Below are 21,342 nucleotides of genomic sequence, written 5' to 3' on the forward strand. Positions count from 1 at the left end.
TTACAGGCACCTGCCACCACACCTGGATAACTTTTGTATTTTTAGTAGAGACGAGATTTCAGCATGTTGGCCAAGCTGGTCTCCAACACCTGACCTTAGGTGATCCACCCACCTTGGCCTCCCAAAGTGCTGGGATTACAGGCGTGAGCCACTGTGCCCGGCCACATATTGTTGTTTTATATGCACACATATATAAATAACATTTTGTTATATACTTAATTTTCTTAACTATTTTCACTATACACTATGCTTTTAAGACCCATATATTTTTCTGTGTATTCATTATTCATATAACTCACCAATACCCAATGGCTTCTTAAAATATGGCTTTTTTTTTTTTTTTTTTTTTTTTGGAGAGGAAATCTCATTCTGTCACCCAGGCTGGAGTGCAGTGACAGGATCTAGGCTCACTGCAACATGTGTCCCCTGGGTTCAAGTAATTCTCCTGCCTCAGTCTCCCGAGTAGCTGGGATTACAGGTACCTACCACCATGCATGGCTAATTTTTGTATTTTTAGTAGAGACGAGGGTTTGCCATATTGGCCAGGCTGGTCTGGTCTCAAACTCCTGACTTCAGATGATCTGCCCGCCTCGGCCTCCCAAAGTGCTGGGATTCAGGCGTGAGCCACAGCACCTGGCCATTACTATGCCTTTTACCTGAAAAATCCTCACGTGTTCATACACATCTAGGAATAAAAATCTACTTCCAATCTAATAGGAAAAATGGCTAATTTTTCACCACCTTCCATTGCCTCTGGTCGATGTTCTTCTATTCGGCATCACACTGTATCTTCACAGGCTATTGTCCTGAGGAATGTTACACTGGAATCTGGTGGCTGATTTAGTACAGGCCATACATTGTTGAAGTTCATGAACCATCATAGATGGAAAACTCAATTTCCATCAAGACAGAAGAAATATTTCTCCTCACTTTTTTCTTTTCCTCTATGTGAAAACCACAGTGAGATACGTTGCTTATCCAATTCTCTGAAGATGCAACTTAATCGGGAGTCAGTGATTCCTTTGGAATCCAAAAATGTACCAAAATTTTATACAATATTTTGAATGTACATAATACACACTTTTGCCTAATTTTCATTGAATCTTTACCCTATGGCCATACACAGAGTCAGCAGTGCTTTTAGGAAAGTAAACATACAGGAGACTTTTTTAAATGTTTAGTTTATGACTTGGTACTATGTGAAATAATCAAGGACAAAATATTTCCAAAACTAAGCTAATTTTTGAAATAAGTAATAGCAAAAATAGAAAATAAATAAAATCTACTATAGAAAATGCTAATTTTCAGAAAAATATGCATTTATAACTGGATATCTATTTAGATTGAAAATTAAACATTTAGATTGAAAATTAAACAAATAAAAAATTAAAAATGTTTAATTTTCAATCTAAATAGATATCCAGTTATAAATGCCTTTCAATTGCTGACTACCTAAGTATGAAGGAGGGCAATTTACTCGTTTTTTTAATTTAAATTTTGCTTCTGTCTTAGCATATTGGTTTTTTTTCCTGCACATAAGTGCAAATAATTTCAATAGTGGACTGCATCACATATATCACAAAAATATGTGAAATGATTATGAGTCAATTTAAACTACCTGCAAATTAAAACTTAATTTTAGTTCCTTGACGTATTAAGATATATTAATAAAATATAAAACTAGAAGACATTTATTAGACAACTGTCTGAAGGACCTGGTATATGGGCTTCTGCATAAAAAGACTGATGCCCAAGTAATTAAATAAGAAATCCACTAAAGTCTACCACACACACACATGCGTGCACACACACACCGTTACACATGTGGGCAATTTTTTATTTTTGGTGGGGGGGACATGGGGGAAAGATTCTTGCTCTGTCACCCAGGCTGGAGTGCAGTGGTGCAATCTCAGCTCACTGCAACCTCCACTTCCTGGGTTCAAACAATTCTGCCTCAGCCCGCCGAGGAGCTGGGATTACATGCCACCATGTAATGGTGGAATGTAATTGGGGAATCCCGATCACTGCCTTTAAAAAACATTCTCTGTCCTGTGCCTATGCTAATGGTGTGGACACGGAGGCCTCCACCACTTCTCATCCCAGTGGTGCCTGAGAAAGTTTCCTGGTTCCATGCACAGGGTGCAAGAATGGCTTCCTCCTCAAAGCCGTGTTGTACTGTGCAACCAATCTAGAATCTCATAAAGTCTCATCCCTGCCAAGAAGCTCATCCAGTCATCCATGAGCAACAGTTTCTAAATAGTGGCCCTTGCTTCTCTGTCTTTAATCCTAAAAGTGCTGAGTAAACAGTCTACCATGCAATTTACCCTCCTGAGCATTCCTAGGATCGCCTTCCTCAACAGAAACTGCTCCTTTCTTCTTCAGTTATAAAAGAAAGGTCTATTAAAGGTCTATATTCACTATTTCTTAATGTAACCAGATACAGTTTTTAGACTGGAAGAGTAAAGAGGAATTGGGATTATTATGTGCCTTACCTTGTATATATCTATGTTGGCAGATAAAATATAGGGACATATTTATATGTCCCTAAAAAAATAGTGGTTGATCTGAAATTCAAACTGGTTATTCTGTGTGAGTGCGTGTGTGTGTGTGTGTGTATTTTTTTGCTATATTTGATGAACCTAGCCTTAATAAGAAATGGAACCACAGGTCAGCCAACCACAAAATTCCATCTTAAATCTGTAATCATTTGAAAATGAGGCTTAGAAGAATTAATAAATTAATTAAATCCATAGGCAGCAGTTATACCAAAATGGTCACTTTATTAATGTGATATGAACAGAAAGAGTTATTGATGAATATTTCACTAATGATCTAAAATCATATTGAAAATTAAATGCAGATGTTAGATTTTGATAGTATAAATACATAATTGCCATTAATATATTCACAAAACATTATTAGGAATGTAAAACCCTTTTTATTGAGTTATCATGATGAAATTGTCATAAATTAAGCTATGGATATCAAATTCCTACTCCATAAATTTTTGACCATCACTTTCATAATATCAAGATTTATTTACATTTTTCCTACAATCAGTCTTTATTATAAAATGGGGTGCTCTTCTAATTAAAACATGAATCTCCATGACTGATTAAAATGGAATTATAAAAATTTAACATTCACTCTGATAATTTTGCACATTAATCACGGTGCAAACATAATGAGTATAATGGGCATTAAAACTAATCACGTTTATAGTAAAATAAAAATATTGAGGCCAGAGATTAAAGTTTTCACAGGAAGAATTATGCAAGTGTAAACCATTTATATCTTTAACACGTTCCATTAATTTATATAGCATCAATAGAATATAACTTGACCCACAATGTTTCTTGTTTTGTGTAAGTGTATGTTCTGTTTGATCTTAACACTATCTTATTTATTTATTTATTTATTCATTCATTTTTAAGATGGGGTGTCACTCTGTTGCCCAGGCTGCAGTGCAGTGAAACGATCTCAGCTCACTGCAACTTCTGCCTCTCAGGTTCAAGCGAAGCTCCTGCCTCAGCCCCCCAGTAGCTGGGATTACAGGCATGCACCACCATGCCCAGCTAATTTTTGTATTTTTAGTAGAGACAGGGTTTCGCCATGCCATGTTGGCCAGGCTGGTCTCAAACTCCTGACCTCAGGTGATCCACCCACCTTGGCCTCCCAAAGTGTGGGATTACAGGCATGAGCCACTGCGCCCGGCCAACACTATGTTATTCACACAGAGAATTCAACAACATCAGTTACATAAATGCGATCTTTTCACCACTTTTATAAAACATACAATATAAAAAGATTCCAAAAATTTTAATAAATATATTATGAAAAATAATATTTTTATATATACAATTTTTTTGTTTGTTTGAGATAGGGTCTTGCTTTGTCACCCAGGCTGGATTGCAGTGGCGTGATCTTGGCTCACTGCAGCTTCCATCTCCCAGGCTGAAGTGATGTTCCCACCTTAGCCTCTCCAGGAGCTGGGACTACAGGGTCATGCCACGATGCTTGACTAATTTTTTTAAAAAATCTTTTGTAGATACGAGGTCTCACTATATTGTCCAGGCTGGACAATAACTCTTGCACTCAAGAAATTCTCCTGCTTTCAGCCTCCCAAAGTGCTAGGCTCCACCGCACCCACCTTATATCATTTTTTCTAAAAATCAATACTTTTAAAAATTATTTTCAGAGGTGAAGTTTGCCTGATTTTACATCTGCTAGATGTCTTGAAAGTCAAGTCTCATCAGATGAGTGGGAGAAAAATCACATAACCTAAATAGTATATGTAAAAAAGTCTCAGTATTGGAATTTTAATTCTGGAAGTTTTCTTAAGGAAAAAAAAAAAAAAAATCAATTAAGTCAGGTGCGGCTTGCGCCTGTAATCCCAGCACTTTGGGAGGCCGACCCGGGCAGATCACGAGGTCAAGAGATTGAGACCATCCTGGCCAACATGGTGAAGAATACATGTCTACTAAGAATACACAAATTAGCCAGGTGTGGTGGTGGGTGCCTGTAGTCCCAGTTACTTGGGCGGCTGAGGCAGGAGAATTGCTTAAACCCCAGGAAGCAGAGGTTGCAATGAGCCAAGATCACACCACTGCACTCCAGCTTGGGTGACAGAGCAAGACTCTGTCTCAAAATAAAAAAAAAAAATTAAAATCCCAGGGCTTCAGCTTTCTCATCTCTAAAATAGATACAGGTATGTAGATACACATATAGATAGATATAAATATATTTATTATTAGGATTTCGTTGAAGATCAAAGTTGGATCAATTTTAAATCTGGTAAAATGTTAGGCTATAAATACAAAAGGAATTATTGTATGAGCACACAAATTATATGTAAATATATTATATGTAAATGAATAAATCATAGCACTTGAAAGTAGTATTTGATTAATATGTAGTTTTTGTTTTACCCCTGGAAAATTTTGACATCATTAATTTGTTAAGTAAACCCTTCTTGTTTAGTAAATTTTTTCATGTTCTATTCAGATAATGGAGAATTGTAAATTAATCTATATAATTAATACTATATAAAATTAATTTCTCATATGTATATATATGGAATTATTGTAGCCATTTTTCTACCTTCCTGTGCACAGCCAGTATGTAATAAGAATAACTCTTTTCAACTAACCTAAAAATCATGAGCTTATAGCCTCATAGGATTACTGGGGATTGTTTTGTTCACTCTTCCTGGGGGTAAACAATTACACGGATAACAGAAACTAACGTTCTTTAAGAAAATCAGTGCTTCCTTGGCCTTTCGGGAATCAAATTCTCAACTATATCTTCTTTTAAAGACTCAGAACACAATAAACACTTTTACATTAGATGCCAAACTTCTGTTACAACACTTCACTTCTCTTGAAATAATTTTTCTGGCTGGGCCCGGTAGCTCATGCCTGTAATCCCTGCATTTTGGGAGGCCAAAAAGGGCGCATCACCTGAGGTCAGGAGTTCAAGACTAGCCTGGTCAACAAGGTGAAAACCCATCTCTACTAAAAACACAAAAAGTCAGTTAGGCATGGTGGCGGGCGCCTGTAGTCCCAGCTACTTGGAGGCTGAGGCAGGAGAATCGCTTGATCCCAGGAGGTAGATGTTGCAGTGAGCCGAGATGGTGCCACTGCACTCCAGCCTGGGCACCAGAGTGAAACTCCATCTCAAATATATTTATATGAGAGAGAGAGACTGTCCTGTTCATTTAATTATAATGGAAACATCACAACTCAGGATAATTTGCTTGTCAGCTTATACACAGAACTACTGTTCCGCCAGGCAGTTGTTGATCTTAATCTGCTGTTTTCACCAATATGGGGTCTCTATATAGGATAAATCTTCACATTTTTTGTCTAAATGTAAAAGACTGTATCCAGCTCTCACTTATGTATGTGAATTCAGCCTAATCTGTCTGGAAATCATCATCATCATCATCAAATAGCAGTACTCAAATTTGACAAATGCTATTTTCTAAGTCTTGGGCATGAAGAGTCATTTCATTAAATCTGAACAGAAATCTCATGACATAGGTACTATGATTATCCTTGCCTAATAGGTATAAAAACAAATGCCAAAGTAGCTCGCTCAAGATTATATGACTCATGAGTGGCAAAGCTGGTTTTTGAACTCTCATCCAACTTACTACAAACCCCAGAATTCAAATAATATTTCAAATAATAATATTATTTGAAATATTTTAAGTAAATTGTATTTTAAATAATTTGATTAAAGACCAAAAGCCTTGCCTTCTTTTCTAGAATAAATGCAAACTACCAGTTCCTTGCAGTAGCCTAGGCCAGTCTTGTAACTGAAACTCACTGGATTCAAAATATATTCCAAGTACTTAACTTCCTTCTGAAAATTCCCTCATCTATAAATTTGAGGATGATGATAATTGCAAAGATGCCAGGGAAATTTATAATCATTACTGAACTAATCCTTTTGAAAATATAAAGCAGCATTAAATGCTAATATTACTAATTTGTTTTAATTAGATAAAGTGGCAAATGTGTCCAAAAAGTCTGCAACTAAGTTCATTACTCTCATTTATGCAGCTAAGCTTAAGTTCTACCAAATGTATGTTTTAAGTTGATTAAAAATATGGTTGGCTGCATTTACAAATACCCATTATTAACCTGCTATACTGGTAAATATATTTTTGCTCTTATGACAAGAGAGTGATGTATTTTGGTCCAAAAAATTATACCTCAATAATTATCTGCTCTGCTTCTATTTTTTATTTTATTTTCAGTAGACGTGTATTTATTCATGCATTTGTATTCTTATTGAATGAAGGATGTTATGTCACTTGCATTGAGTACATAGGCATCTCTTTTGACAAATAAAATCAGAATCTAAACTACAGAACCAGGTTAAAGTGGGAACAGAAGTACAATTTTAATAAAGGTCAAAGTTTTGCTACTGTTTCACTTAAAATTTGTTTTTAAGCTTTCTGAATGTTCTCTCAAAGAAAAAGACTTAATGATGTACATACCTTTTTTTGTATTGTTAACAGGGAAGAAACATACTAATATGAATGGTACTACATACATTATACATGTTATACAAGAGAAGAAAATTATATATTCAAGATAAACATTTTTATAATCACAATACTTCAACATAAATATGTTCAATATAGTAAAGATGCAGGTTGTATAATTTGTCAAGCAAATTATTCTCAATTATGTTTACACTCTATTTAAAATCAATATTAATGTTGACAATATTCATATTTAAGGATTTGTAATTATTTAAATAGGTTCAAATTTGCTGTTTTCAGTATTATTAGTAAGAAAAGTAGGCTCTGGTACCAAATATATATATTTTTAGCTACCTTCTGTAAGTGTTTTCATTAAATGCTATGGTCTCACAGTTTTACATGCCTCTCACCACCTCACTGCTCTTGTTGCCTATAATATTTTATTAGTTTAATCCCTCTGAAATAATCCTGGTCATTCAAAACTAATACATCAAAATCTTCTAGAGTGAACAAAAGAAAAAACATTTGTGAAGATTAAAAGAAAAAGGAGACTTCTCAGATATAATAACTTTAAAGAATACATCTTACAATGGTGGTTTGATATAAAGATAATTTAGATCCATCTACTTTGAAAAGATGCTTTCTTGACAGTTGAAATTTTTTACACTATTTTAAGTGTTTTCCTCAAGAAATTCTTGTTAAGAGGTCATTTGTTAGCTTTCAAGTTCCCTGAGGCCTGGGTCTGAGAGACTATCTGAACAGTGGGTGCTCAGTACAGGTTTGTTGAATTGAAACAGAATAATGTCAGTCATATGAAAAAAAAAAGAATAAGAGGAAAAAAGAAAGCAGAGCAAATGAACAGCTTTGGTTTTGACACTTGTACAAGTGCTGAATCAACAGCATATGGCCAGGTATAACCTAGTGTGCGAGTGAGAAGGTAGATTAACCTGGGCTGACCTTTTCTAATGGACAAAGCAACTTGGATCCTCTATTTTAAAGCGCTTAAAACTTTGATGTAGGAGGTGTTATGTTATTTCGTCTTGACTTGTCATAGGCCTCTGGCACCTTATCAGCAAATGCAAACCTGGGGCTACATTTTTTGACTATCTGGTAGATATTTATGGCAAAGACAGCAATAAAAAATTCCAGAAAAGAAGTTGCTGGCAGCTAAGACTCTTTTACTTATCTGAATGGTACTAAACCCACAAACTTCTTCATGAGATTTGTAAGTTGCCTGCTTCTGAAAATTTTTACTGCTCAAAGCTGACATTAATTCAAAGCTTATTATAGATGTATTATAGATGGCTTGCAAAAATACAAAATGGATGGTGGTTTGTATAAAAACAAAAATGAAACAATTTTTTAAAAACCCACAAACATAAAGAAAGCCTGCACAAATGCAAGAAGACCATGAGACGGTGTGTCTCAGTTCTGGTATGAAAATAACAGTTTAATGTCAATTTATACTTTTATTAAGATGGGAGTCATAATGATCATGTGCCATGTGAGAATATTTGAGGCAGATCAAAGAAGAGAAAAAGGGTAAAACCTCTAGTATTACCAAACCTTTGCTCTGTTATCATTTCTGACAAAAAAAAAAAAAAAATATGTAAAGCTAAGAAAAACTGGGTCATTTTGAAAAAAATGAAGTCAAAAAGGTGAATACAAAATTTTGCTCTAGCAACACTATGAAAAACTGTTAGAAATAAAGGAATAGGCAGGGCACAGCACCTCACACCTGTAATCCCAGCACTCTGGGAGGCTGAGTTGGGCGGATCACCTGAGGTTGGGAGTTTGAGACCAGCCTGACCAACATGGAGAATACAAAATTAGCCTGGTGTGGTGTCACATGCCTGTAATCTCAGCTACTCGGGAAGCTGAGGCAGGAGAATCGCGTGAACCCAGGAGGTGTAGGTTGCGGTGAGCCAAGATCGCAACATTGCACTTCAGCCTGGGCAACAAGAGCAAAACTCCATCTCAAAAAAAAAAAAGAAAGAAAGAAAGAAAAAAAGGAAAGAAAGGATTAAAGTTACAAAATCTCACAAAGAGGTTCCATTGCCTTAACTTATCTAGTAACTATATAATAACATTTACTGTTCCATCAAAAACACAGGAGATAGTTTTCATTTTAGCAATTTATTTGTTTGGCACTCTACATATATTGCTTCATAAAATATTTAAGGTTATGATAGGCAGTCCTGCTGCGGTGGCTCACACCTGTCATCCCAGCTCCTGAGTCCAGGAGTTTGAGAACAGCCTGTACAACACGATAATACCCCATCTCTACCAAAACTACAAAAAAATTAGCCAAGCATAATGGTGTTCACCAATAGTCTAAGTTACTGAGTTAGGAGGCTTGATTGAGCCCAGGAGATGGAGGCTTCAGTGAATGGAAATCGGGCCACTGCACTCCAGCCTGGGTAACAGAGTGAGACTCTCTCTCATAAATAAATAAATAAATAAAGTTATGATAGGCAGAACTTTTTCAGTATAAAAGAAAGGCAAGTGGTCATCATACACATTTTTCATTAAAGAAAAAGCAACGGGTCAATAATTAAACATAATTAAAATAAAATTCAAGATTTAAAGGAATACCCTATCTGACAAACTTTTGCTTTCTTTTTCTGTGAAAATTTCACCTGAAGATGTCCGAGTATCAAGGGAGGAGTAAGGAGGGATAGGTAGAAAAACCTGGCTAGGAGTAGGATGTTTAGCTTTCATTTGACACACAGCCGTCAAACTGAACTGTGTGTCCTTTTCCATCGTAAACAGTCACATAATACATAACCAAAAAATTTTAAAAGCAATGCATGTATATTTTTAGTTTATATGTTGATTTGTTTGAGCAGTCATAGATTATTAAACACTAAGATATACCGTATTAGATGTGTAATGCACATACATTATATATATGTCATATATATGACACATGCTACACTTGTTTTCATAGACGTTGAATTCTACATGTAAATTAAAGTGATTTAGGATTTTCAAGATCTCACTGAAAGAATACCTCTTAGAGTGAAAATCATAAATGAATATACATAAAGTATTTCTAGTGGAAAAAATGAATTCCCTTGTCTAGACGCAGTCATGAGAAAAAATAAAAGGAGGAAGTTATCTGTGGAGATTTCTTATTGCACTGGATATCTTTCATTTGCCCTGGTTAGTCCAATCTCTATTCTTCTCAAATCTGCTCTGTGCACCCAGGAGGCTGAAATGTACAACGTATTACTTACAGGGCTCTCTTACTGCCTGATATCAGTGGGGTTCAGCCAATAAAAAGCAGGAGCAAGTGACTGGAGGAAGGGAGAAGAGCAAGAACTGGAGGAGGAGACAAGAGTGTGGCAAGTAGTTACATTCCTGGCTCCCTCTTGCTTCTAGGAATGCCGGCATTAACTACTTCCTTGAACCAAAAGTCAAAGATCCAGCCAGGCAGCCCTGTCCTCACAAGCTTCTCTGTCTATGGATTTTAGTAAATTATTTACCTCTCCCCTACAGGACTATGAATGATACCAGGGCCCCTTTATTACTAACTGAGAGGTTCTAGACTATCCTTATGTGGCTTCCCTGTGGGGTGCCCAAATATTTATTCTATATTTCTCAAGTTACCACATCAGTTATCTTTTGGAAACCTTTATGTACACCTAAAATATCTAGAAATTTGAGACCTTTGTTTTCTGGATCTTTTTCAAGAATTAGTTTAGGTGCTGACAATAGGAATTTAGCATAGTAATTTTTCAAAAATACACGTAAAACTATGTCAAACTGTTATTTAATTATGTAATATATTTGTTGCTTCATCTAATTAGATTTGCATTTCTTATATATACCATGCATATAAAAATATATTTGATACAAATTATAATACAAGGCATACAAAAACATACTATTGTAATAAAAGAACATTTTCTAAAGATATTTTAAAAGTGTAAGTCAAATGCCTTAATGTAATACCACTTCTAAAATGTATTCTAAAGAAATAATCTTGCATGTGTGGTTAGATTTAACTACAGAAATATTCATTGTAACTTTTCTTTAGAAGTGAATATTGAAAACTGAAATAAATCTAAATGTCCAACTGTATAATTGCTAGTTATGGAATACTAACAAATGAAATCCATGCTTTTAAAATAGCATTTAGTGACCCAAATATATGTTCAAAATACTTATAAGGAAAAACTGGTATGTTATTAAAGAAGATAGAATAAAATTTCTTTTTGAAAGTGTATGCTGATAAGACAGTTTTGATACTTAGGAAAACTAAAATGTTAGGTAATATTTTCACTAAAATAAAATTAATTTTCTGTTTGCTGAGATTATAGGTGTTTTTAACAATTTTTACTGTGGTTTATTATGCTATAGACACTGAACATGTATAATTTAGGTATCAAGAAAAATTCAATAAGTTCAGTTTTTAAATAAAAATTTAAAGTCACATAATATATCAGAGAAGATAAAGATGAATTACACTTTTTTCTTTATCTAACAAAAGAGAGTGCATGGTTTATGCAGAGAGACAATTTTTTCTCTGGTTTTAGCTCTAAGATATAAAAGGAACTTATTGTATACATCTGGAAATAAGAGGTACTGAATACCTAATGTATATTAAGAGTAATTTCTGTTTTACCTTTTTTTTTTTTTTTTTTACAGTATAGAAGTACTATGTGCTGACTTACCTTATCAACCATTGAAAGAGCATTTTCAAAGACTGATTAAAATAGAAGAGTTCCATAAACAATTTTCACCAAAGCATTGAAAACTATTATCTAAGATTAAGAAAACACCTTTCCAGGGATACCTCATATCTAGGGATCTAAAGACCATTATATCCACCTGTTATAATGGAATTAGGACAACCCAGAGATCCCCATGATTGAATTGTCATTTGGGGATTATTACCATCGTACAGCTCAGTTTATGGCAATTTCTATACATGTATTTAGTATTAATTGAAGGAAACTCATAGCAATTAGATGTCAGACATGAGGACTACAGTCATATCCTTAGAGTGCTTGCGTCCTAAAATGAAAAGTGTGTTTTAAGAGTCTGGAATATGAAACCACCTTTTCTCTATTCTTGTCAAATACATGTCATTCAAGCTACTGATATAATTTGCACAATATAAACACAAATAATGGGAAAATTTATGTGAAAATATGTTTCCAATGTATAGGTAGTTTTAACCATTCTTTTTAGAAGAAATGTATGTATGTGTATGTGTATGTGTGTGTGTGTGTGTATATGTCTTAATTGTTGAAATGATTAAGTCATTCACAGATTTGTTAACAATGTTTTTCCATGTAGATAGAGTGATAATAATTTGTATTACATTTTACAATTTTTTGATGCACATAATAAGAACCAACTCAAAATTTATTGAGGTTAAACTTCAAGAAGATAAAAGAAAAACTAAAACCACAAAGTAAAATATAATTAAAACATTTCAACTAAGAAAAAAATAAAAAGTTAAGCTATCTCAGACAATATTCAAGGTAGAGGTTGGTTAATTGCAATGGAAAAACTGCTAACTACCACAAATAGTAATTTAGAGACGTAAATATTATACAGGTGTGGCTGCAGGAAGTTGATATTAATCAAACACATTTGGCGCTTTCAATGTTGCAAAATTTACAATTGTAAACACCTTCCAATTCAATCAAATGTTATGTGAATTTTAAATGAGTTTCAGTAAATTATGCTGTATAAAAACAGGATTTTTACTATGGATCATAATTGTTAATGTGTTTCATACTCAAGGTTGAAATATAATCAATTCACTCTATTATTTGGTTTAGAAGCCTAAGAGGACAATTCACATTTCCCTTGATACACTCTAACAGTGTCACTGGACTGGTGATGTGACAAGAAAGGTCTTCTGTAGAACTGAATTGCAATAATATGGAGATTATTAAAAAATTATATAGGTACCTAAGAATATTGACTTTAAAAGTCTTCTTCAGATTGCAACATTGATTTCTAGATCCGTTGGGAACTGGCTGCCTTACTTAATGCAACAGTCTTGGCAATGGAATAATCATATATATCACCCATGGATAATTAATTTTTAATCATTTAAATTCACTGAAATACGTTGAACATGAAAATTACACAAATATAATTTTGTATGCTAGGATAAGTTTCAAATTCTTTGAAATTTTATTCTAACCATCAATCAAGATAGTATAATATGGGAAAGGTTGAACATGTAATTATAAATTCAACATTCAGGAAGTTTATTTTTCTCTTCTTTTTAATTATCTCACAATGATCTTGATTCCTGCAAAGTATTAGTATATCTGGTAGGTGAGAGTCTGTTCCCTTTAAACTTCATCTGTATTAACCAGCTTTATACGACCAAAATGTCCCCCAAATTTAAAGCTTTGCACACTAAGGCCTTATATGTACACCTGGCCTCATTTCAAAAGACTAAAGCAGTAGTTCTCAAATTCAGCTGCACGTTAACTGTTTAAGCTCCTGATGACAAAGCCACATGTGAGACTAATTTATGCTGAATCACTGGGCCAAGGATCCAGGTATCAGTATTTTTTAAAACTACAGAGGAATAACTAGGGTTGAGAACCACTGCACATAATGGTAAATGCAACTTTTATTTAAGTTATCTTTTTTAAGAAATAATGGTTGAATTGATACTGATCTTAATACCAAGTAATGGCAATTTTTTCAGACTTAGAGAATTCATCCTGGCATTGAGATTATTAAAGAACCTAGAAATCCAAGTGTTTTTATTTACATTTTTCCTGTAAATATTAGAGTATGCTGCTGCTCATCCTTATTTGATAATTTTGGAAAATACATTAAACATTTGAGATTGAATATCAAAAATCTCTAAAATAATTTTAGGAATACCATTCTTCCATGAAATAAGTAAGCTCAATCAAGATACATATTATAATGCCCATTTAAGAAAGTCTAAAAATAATGCTTGCACTGCTTAGATATTAGGTTGATAAGTTAATTATTGTTAATCCTACTTGCATAATCAACAGATACCTAGAGATGGGGTCTTAAGTGTAGACACAGAAGTTGTATACTTTTAAGAACTTTCAAATTTACGTCCTGGTTAAATCTTACTCTAAAACTATGTTGAATGGTTGTGATTAGTACATGTGTGATTAGAACCATCTTTCTCAGGTTATTACACCACCATATAGACACAGCAAAAATAATCGAATTAAAAATAAAGCAAGAAAAATAATGTAACACTTCATCGGCTTAGAGATAATTATTTTGAGATCCTAATCCTACCAAAACATTCTGCTTTTCTTAATTTGATCCTACTTTTTTTTGTTTGTTCATTTTAATAAAAGATGAACCAATATCCTGAGAAATTTTCAAACAGGGCTGGGTATAACACTCAGTCCCTAGATCTCACTATGTTTTAGAAAAATTGTAAAGTATTTCAAACAAGAGTAAAGTTTCAACTCTGCACCATTGTGTCTTTTTAATACAGAGAAAGTAACTCCACTTCTCTCCCTCTCTCGTTTTTGGCACATGCAAGGCAGAGAAAATAATATCTACTCCAGCTATCCCATAGGTTATTATAAAATATAGTAAGAGATAAAAATCACTTTATAATGATCAAAGTATTATAAAAGGAAGGCATGATTATATGTGAGCTTAATAGCAATCTGTTATTTACCATTTAATGTATTTTAATGTACGTTTCTGCCATATTTAAAAATTATATTTTTTACATTTTGATTTTTAAGTGAGAGAGTGATAGTATGATATTATGCCACGTTATACCTGATGCCATTATGTCAAACAAACCAGCAAAAGCATTTTAAACTATTTGGAATATGATAAAAATAAATCTTTTAACTATGATAATCAGGTTTTTCAGGATTCAGTTTGTACAGCAAAAGCAGAGGCAAAAAAGGCAAAAATAGATAAACAGGATTACTTAAAACTATAAAGCTTGCGCAGAGCAAAGGAAACAGGAGGGTGGAGGGTGGAGAGACAACCTACAAATTGGGGGAAAATATTTGCAAACTTTGTGTCTCAATGTACTAGTGACTATCACCCTAAGAACTAGTCATGGGAGCACTGTCACGCATTTGGTATATTTTAATTTTCGGGATGCTGCCACTTACCATGGCGGGAGCCTGGTCCCTGTGGAATCGATTGTAGCTGGACTTATCTTGAATATTCTGAGCCAGCATACCCAACCGTAATATGCTAATTCATTCATGCTTGAAGGGCGTAACAATCAATAGACGTTCGCGCACACACATACGTTCACGCACACGTCCTTTCACGCACACACGTACGTTCGCGCACCATTTAAAGGGCTGCTTCCGATTAAATCCGAAAATCCGCCCTCCCCCAATCTCTGACTTTATTGTTAAACTAGGTAAGAGGTACTCCTGCCGACCCCCAAAAACAAGATACTTAAATTGAGCTCTAAAAATCATAATTTAACCATGAACACTCCAACACTAGCCCCCCGATTAACGGAATTTTCTAAAAAATCCTGATATTCTCCAACCAAATAAGATCTCCAATTTATATGTTAACTAAATTTCGGTCCTAATACTTACATAATATTTCAAGTATCCCTCTCTGAAAAGTGTGTATCCCAGATATTATAGTCCTAAATCAAATATAACTTCAACTACATGTCGCTCCTCAGCCAAAACCTCTGCTAATTCAACTATTTTAAAGGCCCTAAACTTCCAGGACTGTAAACGACCACTTTAGATTTATACCCAACAAGATGCTGACATCCCCCTAGTATTTCAAAATACCACTCAAATGTTTTTCATCCAGTTAATGTAGCTTAATTGTTTTAAACAAGGCACTGAAAATGCGTAGATAGGTCCACACAACCCCATAAACATAGAAGTTTGGTCCTAGCCTTTTTATGAGTTCTCAGTAAAATTACACATGCAAGCATCCCCGCCCCAGTAAGAATGCCCTCCAGATCACCTGGGTCAAAAGGAGCAGGTATCAAGCACGTATAAACACAGCTCATAACACTTTGCTCAACCACACCCCCACGGGAAACAGCAGTGATACATTTTAAGCAATAAGTGAAAGTATGACTAAACTATACTAATATTTAGGGCTGGTAAATTTTGTGCCAGCCACCGCGGCCACACAATTAACCCAAGCTAATAAAACTCGGCATAAAGAGTGTTTCAGGTCTGCACTCAATAAAGTTAAGCTCCAGCTAAATCGCAAAAAAACTCCAGCTGAAATAAAATATACCACGGAAGTTACTTTAATGTCCTGAGGACACAACAGCTAAGGCACAAACTGAGATCAGAAACCCCACTCTGCTTAGCCCCAAACCCAAATGGTTATATTAACAAGACTATTCGCCAGAGTACATGCAGCAGCTTAAAACTCAAAGGACTTGGCAGTGCTTTATATCCTTCTAGAGGAGCCTGTTCTATAATCGATAAACCCCAATACACCTCACCATCTCTTGTCACTCAGCCTATATACCACCATCTTCAGCAAACCCTAAAAAAAAGCATAAAGTAAGCACAAGTGTGCACATTAAAGCATTAGGTCAAGTTGTAGCCCATGGGATGATAAGAAATGGGCTACATTTTCTACATCCAGAAAAATCTCATTATAACCTTCATGAAATCTGAAGGTTCAAGGAAGATTTAGTAGTAAATCAAGAATAGAATGCTTGATTGAATAAGGCCATAAGGCACGCACACAATGCCCGTCACCCTCCTCAAGTAGTGCTCTAGAAATCACTATTACTAATAATTGTCTACACACGTATAGAGGAGATAAGTCATAACATGGTAAGTGTACTGGAAAATGCACCTGGATAAACCAAAATGTAGCTTAACCCAAAGTATTCGGCTTACACCCAGAAGATTTAATTACAACCTGATCACTTTGAGCCAACTCCAGCTCCAAACCTTGCTAAAAAGTATTATTAGAACTACTTAAATCAAACCATTTACCCTAGATAAAAGTATAGGAGATAGAAATTACTTATTCTGGTGCAGTAGATATAGTACCGTAAGGGAACAATGAAAGAACTATATCAAGCACCAAAAAGCAAAGACAAACCCTTGCATCTTTTGAATAATGAATTAACTAGAAAAAACTTCACACAGAGAGTTCTAGCCAAGTCGCCTGAACAGACGAGCTTCTCAAGAACAGCTAGAAGAGTACACTCATCTAATGTAACAAAATAGTGAGAAGATCCATGAGTAGCAGTGACAAGCCTACCGAGGCTGGTGATAGCTGATTGTCCAAGATAGAATTGTAGTTCAACTTTAAACTTACCCACAGAATTACTTATTCCTCCTGTAAGTTTAACTGTTAAAGAGGGACAGCTCTTTAGATATTAGAAAATAACCGTCCCATAGACAGTAACAGATTTTACCACCGAAGTCGGCCTAAAAGCAGCCACCAATTAAGGAAGCGTTTAAGCTCAACATCTGACTACCTTCATTTCTAATCACCCTGTTGAACTCCTCATATTACTTTGGACTAATCTATTATTCAGTAGAAGCAATAATGTTAGTATAAGTAACATTAAGACATTCTCCATTGCATAAGCTTACATCAGACTGGAATAATCCACTAACAGTTAATGACCTAATATTAACAAATGATTAATAGACATCTTATTATCTTTATTTTAACCCAACACAGGCATGCTCTAAGGAAAGGTTACAAAAAGTAAAAGGAACTCGGCAAATTTCACCCCGTCTGTTTACCAAAAGCATCACCCCTGGCATTGCTAGTATTAGAGGCACTGCATGCTCAGTTCCATATGTTTAAGGGTCACGGTATCCTGAACTTGCAAAGGTAGTATAATCAAATAGGGACTTGTGTGAATGGCCACAATGGGGTTTAGTTGTCTCTTACTTTCAACCAGTGAAATTGAACTACCTATTAAGAAGCATGTATAAATAAGTAAGACAAGAAGACCCTATGGAACTTTAATTCATTAATGCAAATAAAGACTCAAACAAGCCAACAGGCTCCAATGTATCATCCCTGCATTAAAAATTTTGGTTGGGGTGGCCGGGCGCGGTGGCTCACGCCTGTAATCCCAGCACTTTGGGAGGCGGAGGCAGGTGGATCACGAGGTCAGGAGATCGAGACCATCCTGGCTAACATAGTGAAACCCCATCTGTACTAAAAAAATACAAAAAATTAGCCGGGTGTGGTAGCGGGCACCTGTAGTCCCAGCTACTCGGGAGGCTGAGGCAGGAGAATGGCATGAACCTGGGAGACAGAGCTTGCAGTGAGCCGAGATTGCGCCACTGCACTCCAGCCTAGGCAACAGAGTGAGACTCACACACACACACACACACACACACACACAAATTTGGTTGAGGTGAACTTGGAACGTAATTCAACCTCCGAAACGACTTAAACTAAGATCGCAATAGTGTGAGTTATTACACATTGACCCAATAATTCGATCAACAGGATCAGTGACCCTAGGGATAAGAGTGCAATCCTATTCTAGAGTCCATATCAACAATAGGGTTTACGACCCCGATGTTGGATCAGGACTTCCTAAATGGTGTAGCCGCTATTAAGGGTTCATTTGTTCAACGATTAAAGTCCTTCCTAATCTGAGTTAAGACCAGAGCAATCCAGGTCGGTTTCTATTTAGCATTAAATAGGGCCCACTTCACAAAGTTTCCTTACAAGACTAGGATTTTTACACAATATGCTATTGGTTATTGAACCCTATTGTAGATCCAGTGCCCAGGTCTTATAAATTTCAGGTTCTTATGCTTTCCACTAAGCTACATTGCCCTTTTCCTTTTTTTTTTTTTTTAATTATTTTTTTTTTTTTAAATTTATTTATTGCCTCCATCCTACGGACAGTCTGGAAGTAGCGATAGAGATATTTTCAGTCATATTTATGGTAGTTTCCCACCTCACCTGAGGTCTGTGGGTAACAAAAGAGAAAAGTTAGCTTCTTTTGCCTTTTCCATGCCCTCCTATTTCTTCACTAAACCATACTCAATAAATGATCTAGGAGCTTTTACAATGCTCCATGAACAAGAACCTCACAGAGCAATTATACACAGTTCCTCCTTCCAGAGAGCTCTCAGTATATTAGGAGATCAATTTGGCAAAGAGAATTACAATAAAATGCAGAAGTACTATGAGAGAGTTGTGAATGGAATGGTATGGAAACAGATACACTTATATATTGAATTATATCCTGAGAAGTTAGGAAAAGTTTTCAGTAAGAGTTGGTATTTGAATTGAATCTTATAGGAGGAAAGTATAGTAAGATACTTAGAGGAGAATATGACAAAAACAAGGTAACCAAAGTCACATTGAAATGTGTGAATTTGGTGGAAATTCACTAGTTGTTGAAGAAGAGAGGTAAACAGGAATAACAAAAGATATAGGAGCCATGACAATTAGATTTAAACTAGATTACGCAGACTTATATACAAGACTAGGATTTTTATACAATATGCTATAAACAAATAGAAGTAAGTGATGTTAATTCGATGGATTGAAATAGTAATGGTCGCAAGATAGAGGTGATAGAGAATTTATAGATAAATTATGACAATGATATGGAGAATAAAATTGAGCAAAAAAATAGGAAGCTGTTAAACATATCAGAGAAATTATTAAGGTTGAATTAAGGTAGCAGAAATAAAAAAGAATTTCATTTAAGAAAAATCTTCAGATAGTATTTAAAAATTCATATACTGACTAGATATAAGGATAAGATAGGTAGAAAATAACTCTGAGGTTCCTTGAATGAAAGGCAGATGACAAACTGAATAATTAAGTTACCAAATACAAAGAGAGAGAGAGAGAGAGAGAGAGAGAGAGAAAGAGAAAGACAGAGAGAATACTGAATACTATTTTAGACTTTATAATTTCAGTCATTTATAAAACTATCCAAGCAAAAGCGCCTACTGGTCAAATGACAAAACCTGAGTCTAAATCTTCAAGAAACCTTTGGCTTGTAGATAAAGATGGGAGCATCTATGAATGTAGAAATAATAATGGATTACACACAGAGTATAAATTGGACTGATAAGAGACTAAAAACAATTACAAACTTCGCAGAAGAGAAACAGCAAGTGAATATAATTTGTAAAACAGTATAGGCACTCCAAAATTTGGAGGAAGGAAGGAAGAAAGGGAGGATGGAAGAGATAGGGAAGGGGAAAGGAAGCGTAGGTAAGGGGAGGGGGAAGAGGGGAGAAGAGAGAGAATAAAAGACAGCAGGGAGAAGAGGCAAAAGAATTAGAAATGAACTATGTTCCAGGACTCAAGAAAGAGTATCATCTCCTTTAACACATTTTCTGTTCTTCATTGGGTAGGGCAGAAAATATGTTAAAGCAGATGAGACTCTTCCTTGACTAGGTAAAAATTAGATCTCTTCTCACATGAATTTACTTCAAGCTATAGATATTCATAAATAATTGGTATATATCTGTTACCAAAACACCAGGGGTTCTGTCTAGATCCTGCTGCTCACCACACAGGAAGTCAATCACTGAGACAATGACTATTGCCAAGGAAGAAGACTTTAATCAGGTCCTGCAGCCAAGGAAATGGGAGATCAATCTCACATACATCTCCCTGACTGACAAAAACTTAGATGTTTATATAGCAGGAAAGAAATGTAACTATGTATGAGAATAAAAGGAGCTCAGTGTGGGATAAGGAAGCAATCATGATGAAGAAACATCCTGGCATTTCATTGTCTGGATGCAATAATCTGGTTTCAGTTCTTTGATATGTTCTGAGAGGCCTGGGGATCCTTTCCTGAGGAAAGAACTCAGATAAAACAAATGTAAGTTTCAAGCTTTAAGACCAGAAGGGTTAATTTCTGTTAATCCAAAAACGATTGTCTATGGAACTATACATATGTATATGTGTGTGTGTGTGTATATATATACAAATATATATAACACATACACATATATAAACATAATATTTGAGTAATTTTCTTTTTGTTTCTCGACTTGTGTCCATTTCTAAATGCTTCACTATTGGCTATTCCAGAGTAAAAATGACATCTGACCTGATTGGGAAGAGTTGTAATTCTTATATGTGCAAAAACAGATGAGAGAGGATTTGCATTTTCAGATGAGTGTAACCAATCTAAATGTATTGCATGATATACAAACCATACTACACCGGATGACAAGAGATGAGAAATTCAGAGGCTGCTCTAGCATTACAAGTTGTATGAAGATGGGCATGCACTATGCTTTCAAACCATGGTCTTTATATTCATAAATAGCTATAAATATACCTTCCTTAACATCTCATAGCTCTCATGGTAATCATGTGATGTCAAATATGGAAAAATTGTTAATAATCTGTAAAGTACTGTTAGGTAC

The 21,342-nt window shown here is 35.0% G+C and overlaps 1 protein-coding gene and 1 long non-coding RNA gene across 2 annotated transcripts in view; one reads left to right on the forward strand and one right to left on the reverse strand.

Annotated features, from left to right (window-relative positions):
* The window catches only part of LOC103887612, a 592,558-nt gene that overhangs the window by 551,740 nt on the left and 19,476 nt on the right, over positions 1-21,342 (reverse strand). The window lies entirely within an intron of this gene.
* Positions 16,882-18,621, forward strand: MTRNR2L5 (MT-RNR2 like 5). Its single transcript, XM_031652628.1, has one exon. It carries the CDS (start codon positions 17,833-17,835, stop codon positions 17,905-17,907), a length of 75 nt encoding a protein of 24 aa, XP_031508488.1. The 5' UTR covers positions 16,882-17,832; the 3' UTR covers positions 17,908-18,621.

The sequence above is a fragment of the Papio anubis genome, chromosome 11 (genome assembly GCF_008728515.1).
Source record: "Papio anubis isolate 15944 chromosome 11, Panubis1.0, whole genome shotgun sequence".
NCBI classification, from domain to species: domain Eukaryota; kingdom Metazoa; phylum Chordata; class Mammalia; order Primates; family Cercopithecidae; genus Papio; species Papio anubis.